Genomic DNA, 25,070 nt, shown 5'->3' with positions numbered 1-25,070 from the left:
CTTTAACTAGGTCTGTCTTTATGAATAAAATAAAGATATTCAATTGAGTTCCTGGACTCTTGATAAAGAAGAATGTAACAGTCTAGAATAGTATTACTCTTCCAAAACAAAGACTACCCGAGGATAACTAATTAAAGTTTCAGTGTGCTATACTAAAAAATAAATACAACATGGACACATTTTATTTTATTTTATTTATTATATATATATATATATATATATATATATATATATATATATATATTATATTTATATTATTAAATAATATGATTAAATTCTAAATAAAGCCATCAGTAGCACAACCAAGACCATGACCCATGAAAACAAAGTAGGTCATCATGATCTAGATTCTGAGTTTCCTCACAACTGCCCCTACACTGTGCACTAATAAAAAAACTCAAGTAGCTCTGAGCATTCAATTACAGTACATGAGAGGAGAAGAGAATGTACCTCAATAACACACCCTGGTTAATTATACAGCGTGTCACTGAGCAGCTTGGAATCAAAGAACACTGTGTTTAATGTTTACCTTCCTAAACTAGTTACTGTGGCACAATGGGTTTTGGAAAGAGGTTAAATGGAAGCCCCTAGAAGGCCTACTAATCACCACAGAGCAGCAAGTGTCAAAATCAAGAATGATTATAGCTAGTCATTTCAAGTGATGGGACTGGGACAGACATTCGAATATTGGAACAAACACTACCCGAAAATGTTTGTGACAAATGTCCATGTTCATATTCGTCACATAACAGAACTGTTTTAATGATTGCATCAAAAACATACCATTAATGAGCAAAGGAAACCAATGCATCAGACACAACTTTTTTGCTGTACTATGATAAGAATTTCACTTTGTTTACCAGCTGAAGAGTATTAGAATTTTAAACTCTGAAAGTATTCAAACATGAAAAACCTGTTTGTCCCAGCACTATCAAGGGCTCAACGATAGTGAGCAGGTCCTATGTGTGTACTGCAGTATCTAATGTGAATTATTCCAATCCGAGTTAGGGTTTCTCTGTATTTGTGCAGGTCTTCTGTGTTGCAGTGCATTGCACCAGCACTGATGGAAATGATACAGACATGAGCTCAGGATTGTTCATTATTTGTCCAGGACCTGTGTCCGAGTTCAAGTTCAGGTTTTGCTGTCCATGTCCTGTATGTTTGGGTTTTGCAGTGTGCTAGTGTACAGCAGAGCCTTATGTGAACCATTCTGATGCGAGTCGACGTTACCCTGCATCTACCCACCTCATGTGAACGATCCTGAAGAGCGCGCCGGCCAGGCTGCTGGAGACGCGGCCCATGGAGCAGCAGTGGCTCAGGCAGGACAGCAGGTCGGAGGGGAGGGAGGGCAGGAAGTACAGCAGCTGGACCAGACGCTGCTGAGACTCTGGAGGGAGTAGGACAACACTGCCATCTTCTGGATCTGCACAAACATTGCAGGACAGCATTGTAAGAACAGCAGTCCACTGCATAGTACAGTTTAGTGTAGGAACATAACAGGTTAATAGGATTTGGCATATACAGTGCCTATAGAAAGTCTACACCCCCTTTCAAAATTTTCACCTTTTGTTGCCTTATAGCCTGGAATTAAAATGCTTTTTTTTCACTACTCCACAACTACCAAGTGAAAAAAATATTCTAAAAATTTGTAGAAAATTAAATTTAAAACAAAAACTGAAATAGCTTGGATGGATAAGTGTCTTGTCCCTTGTAATAGCAATCCTACATTAGCTAAGGTGTAACCAAACACCTTCAAAATCACACACCAAGTTAAGTGGCCTCCACCTGTGTTAAACTGTAGTGACTCACATGATTTCAGGATAGATTTCAGCAGTTCCTGTAGGTTCCCTCTGCTGGGTAGTGCATTTCAAAGCAAAGACTCAACCATGAGCACCAAGGTGCTTTCAAAAGAACTCAGGGACAAAGTTGTTGAAAGGCACAAATCAGGGGATCGGTATAAAAAATATCAAAGGCCTTGACCATCCCTTGAAGCATGGTCAAGACGATTATTAACAAGTGGAAGGTGTATGGCACCACCAAGACCCTGCCTAGATCAGGCCGTCCCTCCAAACTGGATGACCGAGCAAGAAGACTGATCAGATAGGCTACCTAGAGACCAATGGCAACTTTGCAAGAGCTACAGGCTTTTATTGCCAAGACTGGTCAAAGTGTGCATGTGACAACAATATCCCAAGCACTTTACAAATCTGGCCTGTACGGTAGGGTGGCAAGAAGGAAGCCACTACTCAAGAAAGCCCACCTTGAATCCTGTTTGAAGCATGTGGCAAAAAGTTTTGTGGTCTGACGAAACTAAAATGGAACTTTTTGGCCTAAATGCAAAGCGTTATGTTAGGCGGAAACCCAACACAGTGCATCAACCAAAGAACACCATCCCTAATGTGAAGCATGGTGGTGGCAGCATCATTTTATGGGGATGTTTCTCATTGGCAGGGACTGGAGCAAAGTACAGAGAAGTCCTTGAGGAAAACCTGCTGCCCTCTGCAAGAAAGCTGAAAATGGGATGAAGTTCAGCTTTCAGCATGACAACGACCCAAAGCACACAGCCAAAGCTACACTCGAGTGACTAAGGAACAAAAAGGCAAATGTCCTTGAGTGGCCCAGTCAGAACCCCAACCTAAATCCAATTGAAAATTTGTGGCATGGACTTGAAGATTGCTGCCCATCAACGGTCCCCAAGGAACTTGACAAAGCTGGAACAGTTTTATAAAGAAGAATGGTCAAATATTGCCAAATCTAGGTGTGCACAGTTGTTAGAGACCTAACCAACAGACTCACAGCTGTAATTGCTGCCAAAGGTGCTTCCACCAAGTATTAACTCAGAGGGTGAAGACTTATCCAATTATGATCTTTCAGTTTTGTATTTTTAATATATATTTTTTTCTCAATAAAAACATTTTCTCCTTAACAGTGTGGAGTATAGTGTGTAGATAAGTGGAAAAAATCCTCACATAAATGCATGAAATTTTGAGGCACTGACACAACAAACTGTGAATAAAGATCAAGGGGGTGTACACTTTCTATAGGCACTGTAGGTCTCTATGACAACCAGAAAGACAAGGAGTGTAGACCTTTATTCTTTGAGTTTTAAACTTATTTTTAATTGTACCGAATCTGCTAAATTGCTATAAGACATAAAAGGGAGCGAGTAGCTCGGTAACCATAGCTAGTTTGACATCCTAGAATTTCCAGGTGTTGCAGCTAATTCAATATAGTTATTGTGAACAATGACATATATTTAAAGTTTGGAAAGGGTAACCAAAAGGCTGTCTTTATTAGAATGAGTGAGTACAAACAGTCAGAAAAAGGGAGCATGCTGTCAACATCTAATGAGCAAAGTCAGAAGAGCAGAGAGCTCCCAAGGATATTCAACCATAACACCCCAGAATTTGGTTAAAATTGTGAGAAACTTAAATACAAAAAAGAACGGAAAGAGAATAATACCAACTGGACCGCCAGGAATAAAGAAGAAAGGTCAACCAATAAATGAATGGACAGATCTGGCCTGCCAGCATCAGTCAAATTTACAGCAAGATTTCCTATATACTGAGAGAGACTGGGTTTGTCTGACCAGGAATACAGACAAACTCTAGTGCAAGTCGGCCCTCTGACGCAAGTGGAACCAGAGAAGACTTAATCATGCAACTCAGTTCAAAAAGAGATTTACAGAATCTGTATAAGGGAATTAGGGGTTTTTAATTGATTAAATCACCCCATCTGGACAACAAAATTAAAGGATTAATCACACTGTTTATTATAATATGCAATTGTAGTGAAATACAACTGAAAGTAACACTTGGTATTAATGCTATTTTTTGCAGGCATTTATTAATGACACCTAATGTTTTACAGGCAACTTTAGTTTAACAGTTTGACAATAAATGTTTACTTGCATGTAATCTGAAGTTAGCCAGAGCAAGTCTTTTAATATAATACCATGCATTACTGTAATTTAGCAGCTGCATTACAACCAATACTGTGTTGGATATGTTGGGATGTTTTTTATATAAACTATAAACCAGTAGTCCTCAAAATGGTGCCCGAGGGCAAATTCGTGCATTTTCCAAAAAAAGCACCAAAGGAGTCTGTTGACAGCGCTGCTCGCTTATGCTGTGCTTGTACGTACACGACTTTTTTTTTTTTTCCCCCCCTGAAAGACTTTTGCGATACGATCAACCAATTAAATATCTGCATTGTCTCTGAGGTAGCCCAATCATAAGTTAGCTGGGTGGGACATAAACTGTGTGTTTGAGGTGCAGGTACTGACAGTTTAATATCTGCCAAGTTTTACCAGCTGTCCAATCATAAGCAAGCAGAGGCTGTTCACGGTACACTGCATGAAAATTGAAGGCGAGTGAGTAGCCAAAAGGAAAGTGAAAGATCTGACAGCTGTCCAATCATTCATGAGCAGAGACGGGGTGTTAACATGCGGGGTGTTACTATGTTAGCACTGAATTTCGCCGACTGTTATTGAGAAAAATAATACATATTATACACACATACATACATACAGTGCCTACAGAAAGTCTACACGCCCTTGAACTTTTTCACATTGCGTTGTGTCAGTGCCTGTGCCTCAGAGTTTCATGCATTAAATGAGGATTTTTTTCCCCACTTATCTACACACTGTTAAGGGGGAAATTTTTTTTTTTTTTTTTTTTTTTTTTTTTTTTACAGCTGTGAGTCTGTTCAGATGTCTCTACCAACTTTGCACACCTAGATTTGGCAATATTTGACAATTCTTCTTTACAAAACTGTTCAAGCTCTGTCAAGTTCCTTGGGGAGAGTTGATGGACAGCAATCTTTAAGTCATGCCACATATTTTCATTTGGGTTTAGGTCGGGGCTCTGACTAGGCCACTCAAGGACATTTACCTTTTTGTTCCTTAGTCACTCCAGTATAGCTTTGGCTGTGTGCTTTGGGTCGTTGACATGCTGAAAGATGAACTTCTGTCCCAATTTCAGCTTTCTTGCAGAGGGCAGCAGGTTTTCCTCAAGGACTTCTCTGTACTTTGCTCCAGTCCCTGCCAATGAGAAACATCCCCATAACATGATGCTGCCACCACCATGCTTCACATTAGGGATGGTGTTCTTTGGTTGATGCACTGTGTTGGGTTTCCGCCTAACATAACGCTTTGCATTTAGGCCAAAAAGTTCCATTTTAGTTTCGTCAGACCACAAAACTTTTTGCCACATGCTTCAAACAGGATTCAAGGTGGGCTTTCTTGAGTAGTGGCTTCCTTCTTGCCACCCTACCGTAAAGGCCAGATTTGTGGAGTGCTTGGGATATTGTTGTCACATGCACACTTTGACCAGTCTTGGCAATAAAAGCCTGTAGCTCTTGCAAAGTTGCCATTGGCCTCTTGGTAGCCTCTCTGATCAGTCTCCTTCTTGCTCGGTCATCCAGTTTGGAGGGACAGCCTGATCTAGGCAGGGTCTTGGTGGTGCCATACACACTCCACTTCTTAATCGTCTTGACCATGCTCCAAGGGATATTCAAAGACTTTGATATTTTTTTTATACCCAATAGTGCATTTTTTGATATTTTTTTTATACCCATTAGTGCATTTTAATTCCAGGCTATAAGGCAACAAAATGTTAACATTTTGAAAGGGGGTATAGACTTTCTATAGCCACTGTATGTGTGTATATATATATAATTTTTTTTCAGAGTTATCGTAAAAAAGTTATATATAAAAAATGTTGATGAATGCTTGTTTTTTTATCCATGGCTAAACTTAATGTACCGATTACTTTGACACTAATTCATTTTCTTACTTTTGTACCGTATTACTAAACTCACTTTGACAAAACGTAGACTATATAACTGTGTTGTTATTGTGTATCACTGAACTCACTTTGATAAAATGTATAGACTATATAACTGTGTTGTGTTATTGTGTATCACTGAACTCACTTTGATAAAATGTATAGACTATGTAACTGTGTTGTTATTGTGTATCACTGAACGCACTTTGATAAAATGTAGACTATATAACTGTGTTGTGTTATTGTGTATCACTGAACTCACTTTGATAAAATGTATAGACTATATAACTGTTGTGTTTTTGTTCGACTGGGTTTTGCTTTCCAGATCTTGAGCCTGGTTGGAAGTAATTAATAATTGACAGTGCTAATTAATTAAAAGCATTACACATATCAGCTAGTTACTCGTGATTGGGTATTGTAAATGTATTTACTTGATAATACTTCCCATAACAGCATTCCCTCTTCCTGCAATAGATAAACGTGACCTAAACTGGCTCCTCTCACAGCTACAATGACTTCACATTTCTTTAAAAATAAAACACTAGACATCAGAAATGAGATTCCACAGACGCCTTCTATTAAGGAGGACTCCAGCACAATTTTACCAACTACATCTATTAAGGCTACTATGGGAGCTTTTTCTTTGATTACCTTACAGGAAGTAACAGAGCTAATTCGACATATGAGAGCTACTACATACTCTCTTGATCATATTCCTACAAAACTACTGAAAGATGTTCTTGGTGTTATTAACACACACATTAAAAAAAAATTATAAATGGTTCACTCTCCTCTGGTATAGTTCCCTCAGCTCTTAAGGTCACTGTGGTAAAGCCTGTGCTTAAGAAACACAATTTGGACCCTAAAGTCCTCAATAACTATACGCCAATCTCCAACCTGCCATTCTTAGATAAGGTTCTAGAAAGAGTTGTTGCAATTCAATTACAAAAATGTCTAACTCTTAATGGTATATTCAAGAAGTTTCAGTCTGGTTTTCGTGCTGCACATAGCACAGAGACAGCCCTTGTCAAGAGTTGCGGACGATCTGCTGATAAGCTCTGACTCGGGCTTTACATCAGAATTAATTGTTCTTGATCAAGTGCAGTCTTTGATACTGTAGACCATTCTATCCTACTGAATCGTCTTGAAAACACAGCAGGACTGTCTGGCCTTGTCCTATCCTAGTTCAAATCTTATCTTTCTGATAGGTTTCAGTTTGTTTCTATTGGGGAGGTAAAATTGGAAGTTGTTTGTGGTGTTCCACAGTGCTCCATTCTAGGTATCTTGCTGTCTATATGCTACTGTTAGGTGAACTTCCATTGCTATGCTGATGATATGCAGCTACATTTGTCGCAAAAGCCAGGAATTTCTTCTGCCTAGGTGTTATTAGCTGCTTGCATTATTGACATCAAGCAGTGGGCGTCACAGAATGTTCTAATGTTGAATTCAGATAATGCCAGTTCACAGAAGCAAATAAAAATGTGGGATTACACAAGCTTGACCCTTGTAGTCTCTCATCAAAACTTAAACTAGAAATTAAGAGTTTGAGGGTCATCTTTGACCCTCATCTATCATTTGAGACTCATATTAGGGAAGTTAGTAAAGTATCTTTTCACCATTTGAGAAATATTAGACCAATTATTTCCGTATCTGATGCGAGCGATTACTGCGTGCCTTTGTTTCATCTAGAATTGATTATTGTAATGTGCTTTTTTTCTGGTATCCCAAAACGTGTGGTATTCCACTTGCTGCTTGTTCACAATACCGCCACTAGAAGAGAACATATTACCTCTGTTCTGGCCTCTTTACATTGGCTCCCTGTGCAGTACAGAATTGATTAAGATTTTGCTGTTAACCTACAAGGCCCTGAATGAATTTGCACCTAGTTATTTCCAGGAGTTACTGACCCTGCATCTTCCAAAACGCACTCTGAGATCACAGGATGCAGGGCTGATGGTTATTCCTAGGGGCAACAAAAGCTACATGGAAGGTAGGGCTTTTTCTGGTAGAGCTCCTAAATTATGGAATGCTCTGCCTTGGTTTGTCAGGGAAGCTGGGACCGTTACAGTTTAAGTCAGGACTTAAAAAGCACTTTAATAAAATGGCTTTCTTATCTTAGTGGGTTTTAATGTAACTTTAAAATCGTTGCTTTTGTATTATTATGTATATACTGTTAATTAAATGGTCTGACTATAGCAGTTGGATGTGTGACATGCTATACAAATGTACTGTGGTTTGTTCTTTTTTTCTGCTATGTGCTGTACAGTGCTTTGCGACACTTCTGTATAAAAAGTGCTATAAAAATGCAACAAATACACAGTATATTCATGTAAAAATATAAGATTAACAAATAAACATACCCAGGTTCTGATATTTTAAACCAAGAAGATCCTTTCCACGTCAAAGATGTATAATTATGTAATTATCTGGCCACTGAATTTTATATATAAAAAAATCTGTTCCTTAAAAGTAAAGACCAATACCATGTCATATAATGGCTATAACAAAATGATACATCGAGGGTACTTGGGCACAACTGTTTCCCTCACCAGTATCCAAATTTCACCCACTTTAAAGCCTTGTAAAAAGATTTTAAATTATTTTCACTTTTTCTTAAACTTCAGCTATTATCCACACTCCTGCCCCCTTAACATGTATTAATCCTGCTTGGAGACAACCCTAAGAATAATCTATTCCAAACCCTTCCAAATGTACCGGTCTTTACAGGTTTAAGTGCAATGGTACTTAATGTATACCTGCCACAGTGTGTTGTATGTCTTCATAAAATATATTACTATTAAGTGTGGTTTTAAGGCACAGCTAATAACCCTGCACGTCTAGCTAGAGTGAATGGGATTATTAGTTCTGGGATATTCTAAGATGCAGTATGCAGCCTGTAGAGCAGACAGGCGTTCAGCTGGAACCATGCCGTTTCAATACACAGTTTTAACTTGGCATGAAGAACAACCCAGTATCGCTTCCTTTAAATAATAAAAGAGAAAAAGCACCAGAAGAGCACAGACTAACCAAAGTTAAAACATAAAGGCTCTTTCCTCTTTCTTCAGACCAATCTGTAACAATCAGAGATACACACAAATTAGCTGCTTACGCACATGCTGATGTCATTCCGCAACACACAAAAGGCGTCTTGTATGGATGAAAGGCAATATCTGAAGCTCACTCTTATATCACACAACTTCTGTTTTCCACCCTTTCAGGGCAAGTATTCCACTTGAAAACAGCATCAGCAGTTGTCTAAATCAAGGACATCTGAGGATGAAGGTTGGTTTGATCTCACTAAGAAATCAGGGGTGAATTATTTTTTTTTTTTTATCTATACCATGCAATCAATTACTCCCAATATACTTTAAAAAAAGGATGAATTTAATAAATAGACCCGGATTGAAATGTTGAAGTTCCTAATTAAAACTAGAAATGTGAGTTTGCGCAAAAACAAAGCCTCAGTCCATAAATCGAAAGTGCAATGTGACATCAGAATCATTGATCTGTCCAGAGGTTGAAAACAGGGCGCAGTTAAATGGTTCATTTCTACTGGACACTACCTCGAAACAACAGAATCATAGGAATGAACGACCCTATGAAGTCCACGTTAACGAGAACAGACGAAATCACGGAATCAAAACAATAAGCATAATCCAGTGCTGTACAGGACAAAAAAGAATAACAGGGGAACAAATGCATTTGACAGTAGATCACTAAACTTGAAAATCACATATTTGAAGGGAAAATACGAAACTTTTGAAATGTGAATGCATTTTGTACAATACAGGGCAGCCAGTCTCAGCTACCATGCTGCAGGGCGGGCATTAACTACATTCCTGGTTGTTGCCAAGAGACGGAGAGACCATAGATATTCAAAAGAGTACACCTGAGTACTGAGCACGAAGTCAGTATCTCAAAGCAATAGGTCTTTATCAGACAGAAAACAGAAAGTCACATAACCCTTAATGAAAACTTGTACCCCTGTTTAAGCCATATCTGTGTGAAAACCAATTCCTTTACAAGATACACCTGGCTTCCTGCTGATCAGGAACTGACAATGAAATTCAACAGTCCCACTCTCGCTGCTGCAGCCCAGTCTCCCATCAGGGGAGCTTTGAAAGAGTCAGCAGCACACAAGGACAAGGACTGAAAACAAAGATGGTCAAAGATCGCCATCTAGTGGAAACTATTTTAAGGTCTTAAATCAACCAATATATAAGAGAGAGCATGGGCGCTAGATAAAGAAACGTTGTAAGCACTTGCCTTAGTGCTTTCAACAAGACAAATTTATAGACATTATCCTTTCTTTAAATGTATGTAAATTCTAGTCAATAAGAAGGTGATAACTAAGACTTCTGTATGATCATGATTCTATTTCTGAAGTTAATACTATACATTCAACAAAGTGAGTGATTCAATCAGAATATCTAGAGATATGGCACATTAACAAGTACGAGACTCTTACGAATGAATGAGTTGTTTAACCCTTTGCAGTCTATTTATTCAGCACTTTTCAGGGGCGTCAGGTCCAATTTATTTTCACACGTGCCGTTTACCTTACACACGTTGTTTAATTTACACACCCTGTTTAAAATATATATTTTTTTAGAGTAAAACAGGTTTAAAACGCATTGAATTGCAAAAGGACACTCAGTACTGTATCTCCAGCCAAGCCCCACCTCTTGTTTGCTGTATAGACGTGCATACTGATAAATCCTCTCCTGATCACCAAACTCCTCAATGATGCTATCCAAGTCATTATTTTATTACTATAACATCTCAAAAAGCTCTGCAAAATGTCTGTGATATTCTTGGAGCGCTGGATGCTGAAGCAGCTACCTCCTTTGTTATGTCCGTGTTATCTCTGTAATGCATGGGGCTATCAAATAGGCCCTTTTTTTTGGTTTCACTCGGCTCCTATCGGTCTCACTCGACCATTGAAAGGTCTTCTCTGATTTTTCTGGAGAAAAAAACGACCAGGAGGCCTGCGCTTTATGTCTTTTTGATGTCGTCGGACAGGGAACGACATTGGACTGGAAAGGGAAAATTGCAATGCCAGACCTGGTCCGACATAGGACCACAAAGGGTTAACAGCACCAGAGGACGGACTAAGACGCTCACGTGCAGTTTCGAAAGCAACACGTTACAACAAACATGTGTTATCAATTAAAAAAAAAGAAAAAAAAAGCTTATCCTATTGACGGACATTGCACGCTTTGATGTGCTTAAACCCCAAAGACAATGCAGAGGTGAAATGATTTAGGAACTGCAGCAGTAACAGTGAATACCTGAATGGATGACAGTAGAGCACTTTCTTTAACCTAGTACAGTATTCAGATATGTGTTAACATAGCACACAGCAGGTTGGATGTGTCTGAAGTCATGTGACGCCAGTGGCTGCTCTGAACATGCGTTTCTCACCATACAGCCGGCAGGCCTGGGTCTGGAGGCTCTGCAGCAGCTCTCTGTTGGATCGGGAGGCTGCTGCATGGATGGTCTCGATGAGCTGGGCAGAGAGCTGGGTGTTCCTGCCACCCAGCTGAGCGAGCTGGAGGGGCAGACCGGACAGCCAACGAGACAAAACCTTGCTCCTGTTTCAAAACAAGCATAAAAACATAAGAAACACATCAAAATTCATGAACCAGAGGACAGCATCCAGCCCACCAATGCTCGGCTGGTCCTTAGTAGCTGATTGATCGCAAAACTTTGTCAAGCCGGGTCTTGGAGGATCCAAGTGTTTCTGCTTCAACATGACTAGGAAGCCTATTCCATACCATCACCACTCTCCGTCCTAAGTCTCTCGATTTAATTTCCAACTGTCCTCTAGTTTCTGTACTGTGAAAAGTATTGGTTCTGGTTAACTATGTCAGCTCCTTTTAAAATTTTACCCAAGCTAAATACTTTCTTTTTAAAAATAATGCATATATTTCTTAGGTGCAAAAGCTTTTATTTGATGTCTTCCACATTAACAATAAGTCTTTTTTACAGTCAGAAAAATGGTTTGACCAATCCTTGCAATTATTTGTATTTACTTGTTTATTATTATAATAAATTGTTCACTGGTTGCTGATAAAACAAACAAACATGGATAGTGGTAAAGTTCCAGACAATGCTTGCTTGACCAGTAATGCATGCAGAGAGTAAACTCTACACAAGCTTACAAAGCCACGTATGAACAAAGTCAGAGTCCTTCAGTTCATTAGCAGGGGTGCAGTGCTTGTGTACCTGGCAATCTGTGGGTTGGCCTCCTTCTCTTTGAGGTAGAGGCCGCTAAAGAAGCGCAGCAGCTGCATGCGCACAGGCAGAGTGAGGCTTCTCTGCTGGTACTGCACATGAACAGCTCTCAGCAGCTCCTCGGTCACAGCTGCAATATAGGAGAGACAGAGTCACACTCACCACTCATGGGTGCCATGCACACAGCTAGGGCTGGAAGGATTCACTGTGTATCGATGAATCGTGATACTTTCTTTACATGATGTATCGTAACAGAGGTATGTATGCATGTATCGTCCGCATCATTCAAAACCAAAAGCACACCTTAGTGTAGTTCACCACGTGGCTCTTGAAATTGTTTTACAGTTAATATGAATACACACACTAACTCATTCAGTGTTTGCCTTTTTAACAAAATAGTCCGTCATTAAATGATCATTTGCTCTTATTATGCATCTTACAAGTAGCCTATCAGGAGCACCACATGCATCGTGATACATATTATAACGTGACCTACATATCCTGATATGTACAGTATCATGACAAGTTGAAAATAAATATTTTGAACAACAACTGTAACAAAGATAAAATCTATTATTTGTTATATACTATTATCTTTTAATACTCATTACCATTTATCCCTGACAGGTGTTTTGTTTTTTGTCTGGCGCAAAGAACAAGCAGGTACAGCTACACAAATACATGGGCTTGTTTATCATAAAATATCTCATAAAATCAACTTTCTCTTGTCTAGAAGTCATTAACAAACAGAAACTTTACTTAACATATAGTCATCAAAACCAGCATTTCATTTTGAGCTCTCTTGCCCACTACAAATGACGCACCTCTGTTCCTCTGCGTCAGTGCCAGCCTCCAGACCACTTCCAGCAATCCACTCAGTTGCTTGGAGCTCAGCTTGCTGCCGCTCGATAGGCTGTGGGTCACAAACTTCCTGATGGCCTCCAGCCAATCAGAATCCTGCTGGACCACAGTGGAGCTGGTCAGTGACACCATAACCTGGGACAGCGCCAGATTGAGAGCAAGCGCATCTACACTGGCCAGAAGAGCAGCAGTCTGCTTATTTCTACGAAAGAAATAACAAATAAGTCATGATAATCTAAATTATAAATACCTCAGTCTTACCACTATGTACACCAGTTTGTTGATCAATTCCTTTAATTTTAATTTGATGAAAAAAGGACAAAAACACACAGACTGAATTTCAATTGGAATCTTTCAGGAGTAAAGCTAAACCCTGCTTATTACAAAGCAAGGAAGAGAAGTACATTGACGGGTGTGCTGATTCACACTCCAAGGACCCGCTACGGCCAGTTTAAAATCCAACGGATTTTTGGGAACCAGAACATGTAGATCACTTAGTGTTCCACAAGAAATTAAAAAATAAAATTATATTTGTTTTAAAAATAAACTTTTTTTTTTTCTTTTTTGTCAGTTTTGAAAAACTTGTTTTCAAGAACTGTGCACATTTTTTTTAGTTTTTTTATTATTATTTTTTATTTATTTATTTTTCCTGCCCCTCAGACTGCAAATGGTTGCAAACGCGGGAAAAACAAACTGTCGGGTTTAAAAAATGCTGTCTCTACCTTTAAAAGCATGTGTCAATATTTATGAATGCGCTACGACGGCGGTCTATCGCATGTTTTAATAAACTGAAGCGCGAGAAGGACAGTAACAAATAACCACAACAACTTCATCCAATACAAATGCTTGTAAGCACAGATAGGTGCTGTATTAACACCAACAGGATACAGTAACCCCAGTTTTCATGCAACAGTTGTGACGGTAACCAAACATGAGCGAGTGTTGTGAAAAAATGTAGTATGTAACATCGGAAATAACACAACCTACTCACTGCAATTTAAACTTGTTTGACTGAAAAATAAACTAACATGTAATCATAATAGCAGTCTGTGTTACATGCTGACTTCACTAACACTGAGCATGGGAGCTGCAGCATGCCATTTCACAAGTTACACTGTACACAATCAGAGGTGCAGTCACCAATTCCAGACACAACACTCACAAAACATGGAAAACCTTCAGCAGAATGTGGCAACAAATAAGTGAGTACAGACATGAAGTTGCTGTTTTACTATCACTTCAGTGTCTTAGCAAGTTGTTGTATTTTAAGCAGTTGAATATGATAGAAACCAGCTTGCACCTGAAGCGGCACCAGCAATTGAATTTGATGACTTTTTTGCCTATGAGCCATTGGCTCCTAAAGCAAACACGTTGCCTGAAGCCCTGATTTGTAATTTTTTTAAAACTACATTTTAAAGAATAAATAGGAAACAATAGCAAAACAGGCTGTGAAGCTTATTTGACCAAAAATGCTTTACCAGTGTTATTGCCAACACTTGCACAAGTAAACAAGATAATTGTGTGATTTTTATGTTTCATTTACTGTATCGTGACATGTATTGTATCGTGACTCCTCGTATCACGAAGACACTGCCAATACCCAGCCCTAATGAATTAGGACACTCGTTTAGACGTCATACAACAAACAGAAATGACATGCATTTGTTTTCTTTGCATGTTACATTTATGGTGTGAATTATATTGCATATGATTCCAAACACAGTGACTGCTGCCTCTGGCTACATTCCAAGCAAGGACTGATCTATATACAAGTTCAAGCGGCAAAACAGAATAGAATAAATACTGCAAGAAGGGTTTAAACAAAAAAGCACAGAGACTCGAAACATATACCTTTTACTGTCACCTTTCTTCTTTTTGGGAATGTCAAATTGAGAGTATGGAAAGTTCTTCATGAAATGGTGCTTGAAGTCATTCAGGTAGTTGGTTCGAAACCAAGAATCCTAGACAGGGGAGAAAAAAAACTAAATATGTTACGTTACAAAGAGAGGAAAATAAAACTATTATTACTATATTTTAGTTAAACAGAAATAGAACGTTACAATAAAAATATGCATATCCTTGTAATATGCATGTTTGAACACAGGCACGCATGTGCAAAAAATACGATCTTGTAATCCAGGGCTTCTCAAACTCGGTCCTGGGGACCCCGTGTCTGCTGATTTTCATTCCAACCGAGCTCTCAATTACTGAATGATACCCTTAATTGAACTGATAATCTGCTTAATTTGATATTTTTACTTGTTTTCAGCGCTTAAACAGTTGCAGTTCAAGTTACTCATCAAATGTTATAGCTACTGTTCAAGAGCTGAAAACAAGTAAAAAAGTCTAATTAAGCGAATCAGTTCAATTAAATGTTTAGTTAAGTAACAGAGCTCGGTTGGAATGAAAACCAGCTGCCACAGGACACATTCATGATGCATTACAAGCAAACTGGTGCCACTTTCACCTTTCAGTTCAGCAGTTTAAATATTTCAAAATGTAAAAGCAATATTCAAACATTTTCATTTTGAATTGGATGAAAAAAAATTAAATTTTAGCCACAGTTTCTAAAAAGATAAAGGAAATGGAGGAGTGAACTTGCCATGTTGCGAGAGTGGTCGTAGAGCTGGACCAGTGTGCGCAGCAGCTGGATGATCCAGAGCACCTGGTGCATGAGCAGCATGGCTTCACTCTCCACCAAGTTCCCCGGGCTGGAGGCAGCCTGGTCAGCAGGGCTGGCCTCCACCCAGCACTCCAGGAGCAGAGGGACCAGCGTCTGCACAAAGCCCTTAAGGCTCTCCACCGAGGACAGCCCCTCTTCAGCACTAACCCCTGACACAGGCCTACAACAAATAACACAAGGCAGAGATCATAAACACAGTCTATTCAGTATAGTCCAGTGAACCTGCCCAAAGAAGGCATCCCTTTCAGGAAGTCTCTTAAGCCATTTCTAAAGCCCCTTTCACACTGGCATGATCTTCACACGGGTCAAAACCTACCTGGGCAGGACCCAGTGTCATGCAGGTCGGGTACATGATTTCACACTGTTTTTGATAAAGCAGGGTTGACCTGGGTGACAGACCCAAGTAAACAACATGTGTACCAAAGCCCTGGAAGCAGCCTGTTACTGACACTTCCAACCAACCTTCTCTGGATTGAACAGCTGGCCCAAATGTCAGAGATGAAAGTGAGGAGAAAAAGCCGAAAAGTGGCAGGAATCTAGGATCCACTGCCGTGTTGTATTTTTTGCTCAGGAACCCAAACTGAATGAAGTTAAGATTCAGATTACACCTGCAATTAGAACGTATATTAAATACTAAGTGAACTTTTACTGCCAGTTTCACAAACCCTGAGATAACAATTCTTGACAGTGGACAAAACCGTTAATTTGGCTCACAAATGCAACTTGTTTTCATCAGAAAGTGACTCCCTTTTAATTGATAAATGTCAAAAAAGAACTGTGTACACTTTCAATTGTTCTTAATTTCTATTTTTGTGGCACCTTCCTTTCCCTGTTTGAGCTTTAATAACACAATAATGATAAATAACAATAGTAATAATAATAATCCTAAACATTGAACCTACTAAAGAAGCCACACAAGACAAGAGCTCTTGAACTTCAGCTAATCATCCACTAGTTTGGGCCTATTTGCAATTGTAATTTTATTTTTTTTTACTAATTTTAAGCTGACAACAAAAAGTTGACATTTTCTGCTTCATTTTATGTTAACATGGAAAAAAAAGTAAGAAAATATAGTGCTAATAAAGACAAACACCAATTGCTTGTCATGCAAGTTTAATTAAAAAAAAAATGCATAAACTTATAGTCAGTATACAGCTTAAAATAAATCTTAACATTCTGTTAATAAAAAAAAAAAAAAAAAAGTTTTTTTTCCACTCTGTCTTCTATGGGAATTGGCAACTTCTTGTTTTTCAAAAGATGCTTGTTTAAACATGGGGTGTATTTTATAATTTGCTGGATCCCTATGCTTGTGTCCCTTGACATCAGGGCACAAAAAGCTGCAGTTACTGTGACGAGTGTTTATCATGTCGTTTATCATACAAAGAATATGGCTTTCCAACGCCTTGTACCCTCGTTCATAATCAGGGGTTCACGTAACTGGTATGTCGCAGGTAGGCATGCGGAACAATAAATAAAATGCGGACTTAGTTATTATTGTATAAGACGCAAGCGTACCATCAGTACATATTTAACAGGAAAGTATTTCTAATAAAGACAGAGCCGGTGTTCACAGTCTGAAGGTCTGCTATACATTCCTAATGTAGGGATTATTCCAGGAGAGTGGGGGTCTACAGGCTTTGTCAACAAAGTCTGTGGTCAACCCTGTCCACCTAGCTCGCTCCACAAGTGAAACAGAAAAGAAACATAATTTTTCGCCAGCATCTTCCTTCCGTTCCATTATTTTCGACATTTCATGCAATGTGAACTGTAGAACTGCACCATAACTGTTTCACTCACAGTACTGTACTTGTTTGTGGACTAATGAAATAGCAACCCACCAAGACAGCCGTCTGCAAGCACCAATGGGGTACGTAATGTAAAAACAACTACCTTGTATTTTCAGCCACTTTGGTGAGATCGATTTATAAAATAATTTAGCAGTGTTACACTGCAAAAACACTTTACACCAACTGTCACAAATGTGTTAATAGCTTAAAAAAAGAAAGATTTAAAAAAAAAATCTGAATTTTAATTTTTCCCCCCATATCTGCACTGATCACATCAGTAGCCCTAGAGGACTGAGTGAAAGCGGAAATCCGCCAATTAGCGGAGATTTTTCATCTCTGAAATGTTGTTTAGAACAAGTATTTCTTCATCCCGGCTGCAATCTGGCTCATGATGTGTGTCAAGAAACAAAAATATGGCTAAACAAATGTTCCTTGCGGAAGTGAAACTTTCACACAGGCGTGGTTGTTTGTCGGCCGTCATGCATTTTGTCTCACTCAGCCCGGGTCAAAGCGTGTCAACTCACAACCTGAGGTGGGTCACTGAGACCTGGGTTAAACAGACAGGTGATGTTAATGTTTGGGTTTGGGTCAGTCCTCAAATAAGTAATGTAACAGTTCAAAGAAAATGTAGGCCTGATCACAAGATGGTTCTACATGAAAGGACTGGGTACAGGATAAGGGGTCATTCGATTCCTATCTGGAACTGTTTAGAGATTTGTGTCCTGTGGTTTGCCTGCGACTTCCTGATTACAGGAGTATTGGGAAGTCACCAAATTACACGACTAAGATAGGCTAGATTTTCTACTTAAGCGCAGTTAAAAATGTCCATTCATTTATGCTAACTAGTTTAAGTGACATACAATATGAAATGTAATTTAAGAGAAAATGAAATATAAAAAAAAAATCTATAATTACAAAAAAAAATTTTAATACCTTATTAAATGTAATACATTGTGCCTTATTACAGCACAGAGGAAAATACACCCCAATGTGATTGCCTGCTACTTGATCACTGTCTTCTTATTAATCACACCACTACACGATTCTCCCAAGAATCCCAAAAGAACCTTAAAATACTGTTCATAATGGACGCAATGCTGGAGGGGAGGGACGGGGGACAATAGATAGATCCTAAGAAGTAATTATTATTATTGTACCCCTCTGTGATCGTACCTGAGACGGAAGCAGGACCGAACAGAGGGCTGAGCCCCAGAGTTCTCATACACCTGGATTCCTTTTGTCCCGTAGCTGTGCTCGTCCCAGGTCACCTCCAGCATGGTGACAAACCCGGAGCCGGCCTTCCCCTTCTCCCTTTCATCCGAGGGGACCTGTCGCCCGTCCTCCCCTGCTCCACCCTGCTCCTCTGCCAAGGCCTGGAGGTACTTGCTCAGCCTGAAGAGCACACTGAGTCTCCACTGTTGAGAGGTGAGCCTGCGGCCGGGGCTGACCGACAGCATCCAGCTGGGGCCCTTCCCCGCCCGCCCTCCCTTCACAGCTTTGGAGAGCCTCTGGTGTGAGATCAGCTCCACGAAGTTCTTGAGCAGAACAGTGCTACGGCCGGTGAGCAGCTGAGGGTAGTGCTCCAGCAGTACGTCCAGTACCTTAAGTGCATCCTCCTGAATGCCATCGGTGATGTGGGTCATGGCACTGGACAGGTGGGCACTCACCAGCGGGAAGAAGGGGGCGATGTGCTCAGGGGCCACACGGGGCCCTAGGAAATGCAGGAGGCGGATGGCAGCTGCCCGCACTGGAGGGTCTTTGTCTGTGAAGACGGCCGCCACCTCGCTCAGGATGCTGGAGAGGTGGGTATCCAGCACCGAAGCATGCTGGGACAGGAGGTCCTTCAGCCCCGTCAGAGCAGACAGCTTCACCCCCGGGCTGTAGTGATGCATCTGGGTCAGGAGGTCCTAAAAGAAATTGGAAGACAATAACTATATATACACACACAGCTGTGCAAAAGTCTTACATTTTTCTACTCTGATGCATTATGAGCCTCCACTAGTGTTTTCTACTATTATAACAACCATGACTTGCATAAAGAAGAAAAAACATTGAGTGAAATAGCTCTCATCAATTATTTTCAAGGTGTGTGGTATCTGAAGCATCTGGTATATGGAAGACTCAAAAAGCTGTCTAACAAGGATGACCAATACTTGAAGATAACATCCTGAAGAAATAGAAAGACAACAAACATTGAAGTGACAATAGAACAGCCAGAAGGCACGTGTCGTTGTCCATCCAGACATGATTGTTGACCATGGACCATTGTTCCACCGTCCAATTTCTGTGTTCTTGTGCATATTTTAGCCTTTTAGTCATGTTCCCCTTTCTTAACAGAGGTATTTTTACCGCAACACATCCTTTAGGTGCCGATTTCAAGAGTGACCTTCATACTGTTGATTTGACTGACAACGACACTGAGCCTAACCTTGCAGGTCCTGGCTGAGGACCTCATCTGAGCTCTTTGGAGGTGTTACTTTCAAATAAAATTCAAATTCTGTATGTAATAAAACAATTAGCAATAACTGGCATATATTTATTTAAAAAGGCCAACAATGTTAAGATCGTGCAATTTCTGGGATAATCCATTACTTTGCCAGGGGAGTTCTTGGAACAGGGTTGACAGTGGATTTAGGGAGAGTATTAAATATCTTAATTTATGTAAATAAATATATATCGATTGTGTAAATGTATAGTTGAAAAAACAATGGACTTTTATTAGGATTTAGTGGAGAGTTTTCTTAATGGCTCTAGTAACAATGATGAACAGGGTCATTGCTTGATGTGGCATTTTGCTTAAACATAAATAAAGCATGATTTTTACTTTAAACGCTTTATAGTATTTTTTACAAAGCATGTGAATAGGAATTACATAAAACTTTATTATGCATCAATTAGTTTTAGCAAAATCAGTTGTTTTATCCAAAATATGGCCTCTAATGGTAGAATAAGATTAATTTAAAGTTCACTTTCAGCTTCATCCAGACTAGTGTTTTAGTAGTTTTAGAGCTGTGTTCGAAGGTTAATCGCTAGCCAGGAATTCAAAGGTAGTTTTAATCCTTCGAAGGTTCGTCAGGCGGCATTCACGCCCTTTTTTAGTTTTTTAGATGATGTACTATTTGACAATGTGTGAATACTATAAATCACACATTAAATGTCACTTGCATGCAAAATTCGATCTTTCGATTTGTATAATGGACATTACTTAAACAAAAGTTGTTGTATTAAAATCAACTACCAAATCATTATACATAGCAATTCTATATGGTGCCGCTGACGTGTATGAAGCAGGGTATATATAGTATGTCAAAGCACTAGGGGTACCTATAGCAGTTGTAGTGCTTCAGTAAAATATGTACTGAATACCTAGTGTACAAGACAGTGTAAGAGAAGTGCTATGGTAGAATATACTTGAAACATACAAAATATATGCTAACGTTAATAATTTTAATTTCGAAAACTAGTACCATCCGTCCTCCTCCAGCTCATGTTATCCAGAAGCAAACCTCTAATTTCTTCATTCTCCATCTCGACAGCAAAGCGTTGTATAGCGCAAGCTGTATTGAAAGAAATGCCTCTCAACCACTCTGCTGTTTAGGACGTTTTTCTTAAATGCCCAGACAACAAAAAGAAAGTTGAATGCAAACTGTGCAAGTGACTGTTGATGTATCATGGAGGCACAACCAATCTCATGGGTCAATTGACAAGCGTAAGTTTGTACTATTATTATTATTTCTATTATTAGTAGTAAAATGTGACTGTGATTGACAACCTGCTTGGAACGGTGACTGTTAAATAAAGCTTTGTTTTGTCTAAGTTCGCTGGAGTTGGTGCTGCTGCAATGCAAGCTTACTGTACACAGTATATTGCAAGCAGCATCAATTGCATGTACATAAACGTGTATTTTAATTTTATTTAAATTAGAAAAACATGATTACTGTTATATACAATGTATTTTTAAAAACTACATGTGAATGTTTTAATCCATTTATATGGCTTACCTGTAAAATAGGATTTTCAAAATCAAATAAACAAGTAGCTATGGTGACGTCACCAATACATTATGCAAATTAGTAACATCAAAGGTTCGAACCTTCCTTATGTAATGTGTTCCGAACCTATATAGACCTATGTAGATAGAGATAGGAGAATTTTTTTTTTTGGATGTACACAAAGGTTTACACAATTAAAAACATTATTCTGATTTTATAAACGACTACATACTGTACATATCTATATTAAGTATTTCAGAGAAATGTTGACGACTCATTCTATGTAACTTTTTTTGTGAAATTAATGTTGTAGAGTCTAAGCTAGTCACAATCTGACACAAATTATTGCGGTTTAACTAAGCAGTGGCAACAGGACAGTGTGCCTCGGATCCACCTGGACTGCATCAATCATTATATTTGCAGTGCTGGGTAATTCTGTGGCTTATAGGAGGCTGTGTGGTCCAGTGGTTAAAGAAAAGGGCTTGTAACCAGGGGGTCCCCGGTTCAAATCCCAGTCACTTATTTTGTGTGACACCCGCCTGATTTGTGTGAATCTAACGTACACTGTTGACTCTGACATAGTTCACACACCCTAGTCTTTTAAAACGCCTTGGATCAAGGCGTCTGGTAAATAAATAAATAAATACTAACCTCGTCAAATCCATACAGACAGGCATAACGAAGAAAAAACCAGAAACCTCTACATTGAAAACGTTAGTGTGCCGACAGGAATACATTTCTGACTGTATGAAAACGCTCTGAGACTATCTCGTCTCACGATGAACGCCTCACCTTCACATTGAGCTGTCTGTGGTTGGTTGGCAGCGCCCCGTCCCTCTTAAGCTGGTCAGGAAGGTGTATGCCCTTGGTCTTGAAGTTAACGTTCGTAGCATTGTCCGGCTTCGGCTTCTTCTTGCCAACCTTGAGTTTCACCTTCTGAAAATCATCCTGCCTTTTTCTCTTTTTGCTCATTTTGAAATTCACAGTACTGAAGACAAAAAAAAAACAGTGCTATAATGTTAAACCGTTCTTTAAAACCCATTAATCGAATTAATTTTCAACAATTTACTTAGCTTTTGTTCCAGTTCCAAATGTGTACTAGATATGAACATCTTAGCCTAAAAGAACACGGACATAACATTCACAGTTGTTTGTTATTTATTTTTTTTAATTAAGAATATATCTTATTTTTAAAAGCATAGTAAATCTTTCACATAAAATTATTTGCAATTACAAAATATGACGGCAAAAACAGTTAACTACAGCACTTGAGAACCATTTGCTGCTTCGTCACACAGTTGTAACACCCTTGCAGCTGTAATAATCTTCAATGCCTTTTCTTACCCAAAAATGGTTAATCTGTTAGGTTCAAAACATTTTAAAGGCAATGCATATGGCTCACACGTTCACTTCCGGTCATGTTGATTACTTCCCATTCTAAATAACATCATAGTGGCATTTCTAGAACTTAAATCTCACAATGTATTTTGCCTGCAACAACTTCTGTAAGTAAATTACTGTACAGCTGTTTTTAGAACACCAGTCGTACTCGCACTAGACTAGACAAGACCTACAGATACTAGACAAGTGACTAGATATCATACATTGTATTACTTGCACATATTCAGAACGAGACTTTGGGATAATACAATTATTCCATTAGGAATTCCACAACCACTTACACAGTTGATACTCCTGATCAAGCAGACAGGCAGGTCTATTCTTTCTGTTTTTCTTTTTCTACGAACACGCGTGGAAACGAGAAAGACCTCTAGCCAAGCCGAGTGCCACTTCGTAGGCGCCAGTATTTTTAGTATTGGGCTCGAGTAACGAACTGCAGCTACATTGCTGTATATGAATACATTTTAAAAACACAACAAAATAAATGTGGCACAATCAGTTTAAATTAAAAGGTATTAAAAACTGCAGCGTTGCATGCTTACTTTGTAGAGTTATATTATATTTCTGGCATTTATAGTGAACGTCAAAAACGAGATGGGCAGGATAAAAGTGGTCCTTTTTCTCGGCCGATTACGTCATATATAGTTGTTTTTGCTTTGGGGGGTTGAAACGTGAACACATCTGCGACAACATTATCCCATCTTGTACCAAACGCATTTTCTTTGAAAAACTGCTGCGTTTTATTTTGAAGATTGTCGTTAGACGTGCCCGTAATCACCAGTGTATTTTCACAGAGGCTGTGAAGCGCAACACATAACATTGCGCTTTATCATCAGTGTGGTAGCAAAACACAAGAAATGCAGGCCACCTAAGTGACACACAAATTGAAATGAAAACCCGCAGGCCCGCGACAGTTACTGTATAGTCCGTAAAATAAAACTTCTATGTAAGATCACTGTTTGGGTGATGTAAAAAACTGAAGTGTGTCATTATCAACATATGCTTTTATTGTAGCATACACACATTATTTGAATACTGCAAATTATATCATTTTAAATTAACCGATGTTCTTGTTTTGAAATGACATTTAATAACCAGGCTCAGATTAATCAGAACAGAAAATAGGAGACACTTTTTTACACAGAGAATTGTGAGGGAATCAACTCCCCAGTAATGTTGTTGAAGCTGACACCCTGGGATCCTTCAAGAAGCTGCTTGATGAGATTTTGGGATCAATAAGCTACTAACAACCAAACGAGCAAGATGGGCCGAATGGCCTCCTCTCGTTTGTAAACTTTCTTATGTTCTTATGTTCTTATTGTCCAAAATCTTCCCGAGGTACTGGCAGACAGATTAGGGTGACCTCAAAGCTCAAAACCGGGGCACATTGTTAAATAATAAGGTTTGTTTTTTGTTTGTTAGCTAATTTCATTACTCTTGAGTGTATAGTTTGTGGCTAATTAGTTTAAGTAGCCACATTGTGTTATGTACGTATTACTACTTTTACATTGAGTTCAAAATAATAATAATAATAATAATAATAATAATAATAATAATAATAATAATAATACATTAAATCATTAAGTATAAATTTAAGTTTTGTCATTTTTCTTTCTTTGTTTACTCACTGCGTCAGGGTGGCTATGTTTATTTACGTTGTTAATGTGGTTTAACCTGGTGGATTAGGATGCTAGCAACCATTTCTACTGGGCTAAATCCCGCCAGAACTCAACAGCTACGAAATTAACGTAAAACAATTGTAGATTCATATTGAACATAAACTAAATATAAACGCATGGCGCACTGAGGAATAAACACGTACGTCCTGTTAATCGCTGTATAAAAATGTTGTTCTTGATTACCCTAGTATCTTGTTTTTTATGTTATTTATGGTTGTTACAATATTTTGACAAAAGGTATTTAGTGCGTCGCACTACATGAAGTCGCTGAAAACCGGGACTTTTTAAAGATTTTGAGCAAAATGTCGGGATACCGGAACCTTTGATGGGAAACCGGGACTGCCCAGGCTAAACCGAGACGCCTGGTCATCCCATGGTAGATGCCAGTTAGAAATTACAAAGTAGCCTGTCCTAGAGTCCTGCACCGGTCCGATTTTTAAGACCCGCTTCCGACCCGAACCTGCAACCCGCTGCAACACAGTCTTCTTATCTGCGACCTGACCCGGCCCGCTTTAATTAGACCTGCAACCCGACCCAAACGCGCAATTGGTTGTGCTTTACATACTGCCTGCGTCAACTGACTCTCAGGCTCTCACATTCTCCGCAGATTGAGTTTACACCATAGGCTATGCAGCGTGGTAGCT

The 25,070-nt window shown here is 39.1% G+C and overlaps 1 protein-coding gene across 2 annotated transcripts in view; it reads right to left on the bottom strand.

Moving 5' to 3' along the window:
- The window catches only part of tex10 (testis expressed 10), a 53,665-nt gene extending 30,530 nt beyond the window's left edge, over nucleotides 1-23,135 (bottom strand). For both annotated transcript variants that reach the window (XM_041248191.1, XM_041248192.1), the window contains exons 1-9: nucleotides 23,029-23,135; nucleotides 22,139-22,334; nucleotides 18,528-19,261; nucleotides 15,487-15,727; nucleotides 14,736-14,845; nucleotides 12,848-13,086; nucleotides 12,015-12,153; nucleotides 11,211-11,380; nucleotides 1,246-1,423 (exon numbers count right to left, since the gene is read on the bottom strand). In XM_041248191.1, the coding sequence (XP_041104125.1) occupies nucleotides 1,246-1,423; nucleotides 11,211-11,380; nucleotides 12,015-12,153; nucleotides 12,848-13,086; nucleotides 14,736-14,845; nucleotides 15,487-15,727; nucleotides 18,528-19,261; nucleotides 22,139-22,318 (1,991 nt within the window). In that variant the 5' untranslated portion in view covers nucleotides 22,319-22,334; nucleotides 23,029-23,135. The remainder of the gene's footprint in view (nucleotides 1-1,245; nucleotides 1,424-11,210; nucleotides 11,381-12,014; nucleotides 12,154-12,847; nucleotides 13,087-14,735; nucleotides 14,846-15,486; nucleotides 15,728-18,527; nucleotides 19,262-22,138; nucleotides 22,335-23,028) is intronic.
- Between the last annotated feature and the right edge of the window lie 1,935 nt (nucleotides 23,136-25,070).

This window comes from Polyodon spathula, chromosome 4, assembly GCF_017654505.1.
Source record: "Polyodon spathula isolate WHYD16114869_AA chromosome 4, ASM1765450v1, whole genome shotgun sequence".
In the NCBI taxonomy this organism is placed as follows: Eukaryota; Metazoa; Chordata; class Actinopteri; order Acipenseriformes; family Polyodontidae; genus Polyodon; species Polyodon spathula.
This window is presented reverse-complemented; position numbering and strand designations above follow the sequence as displayed.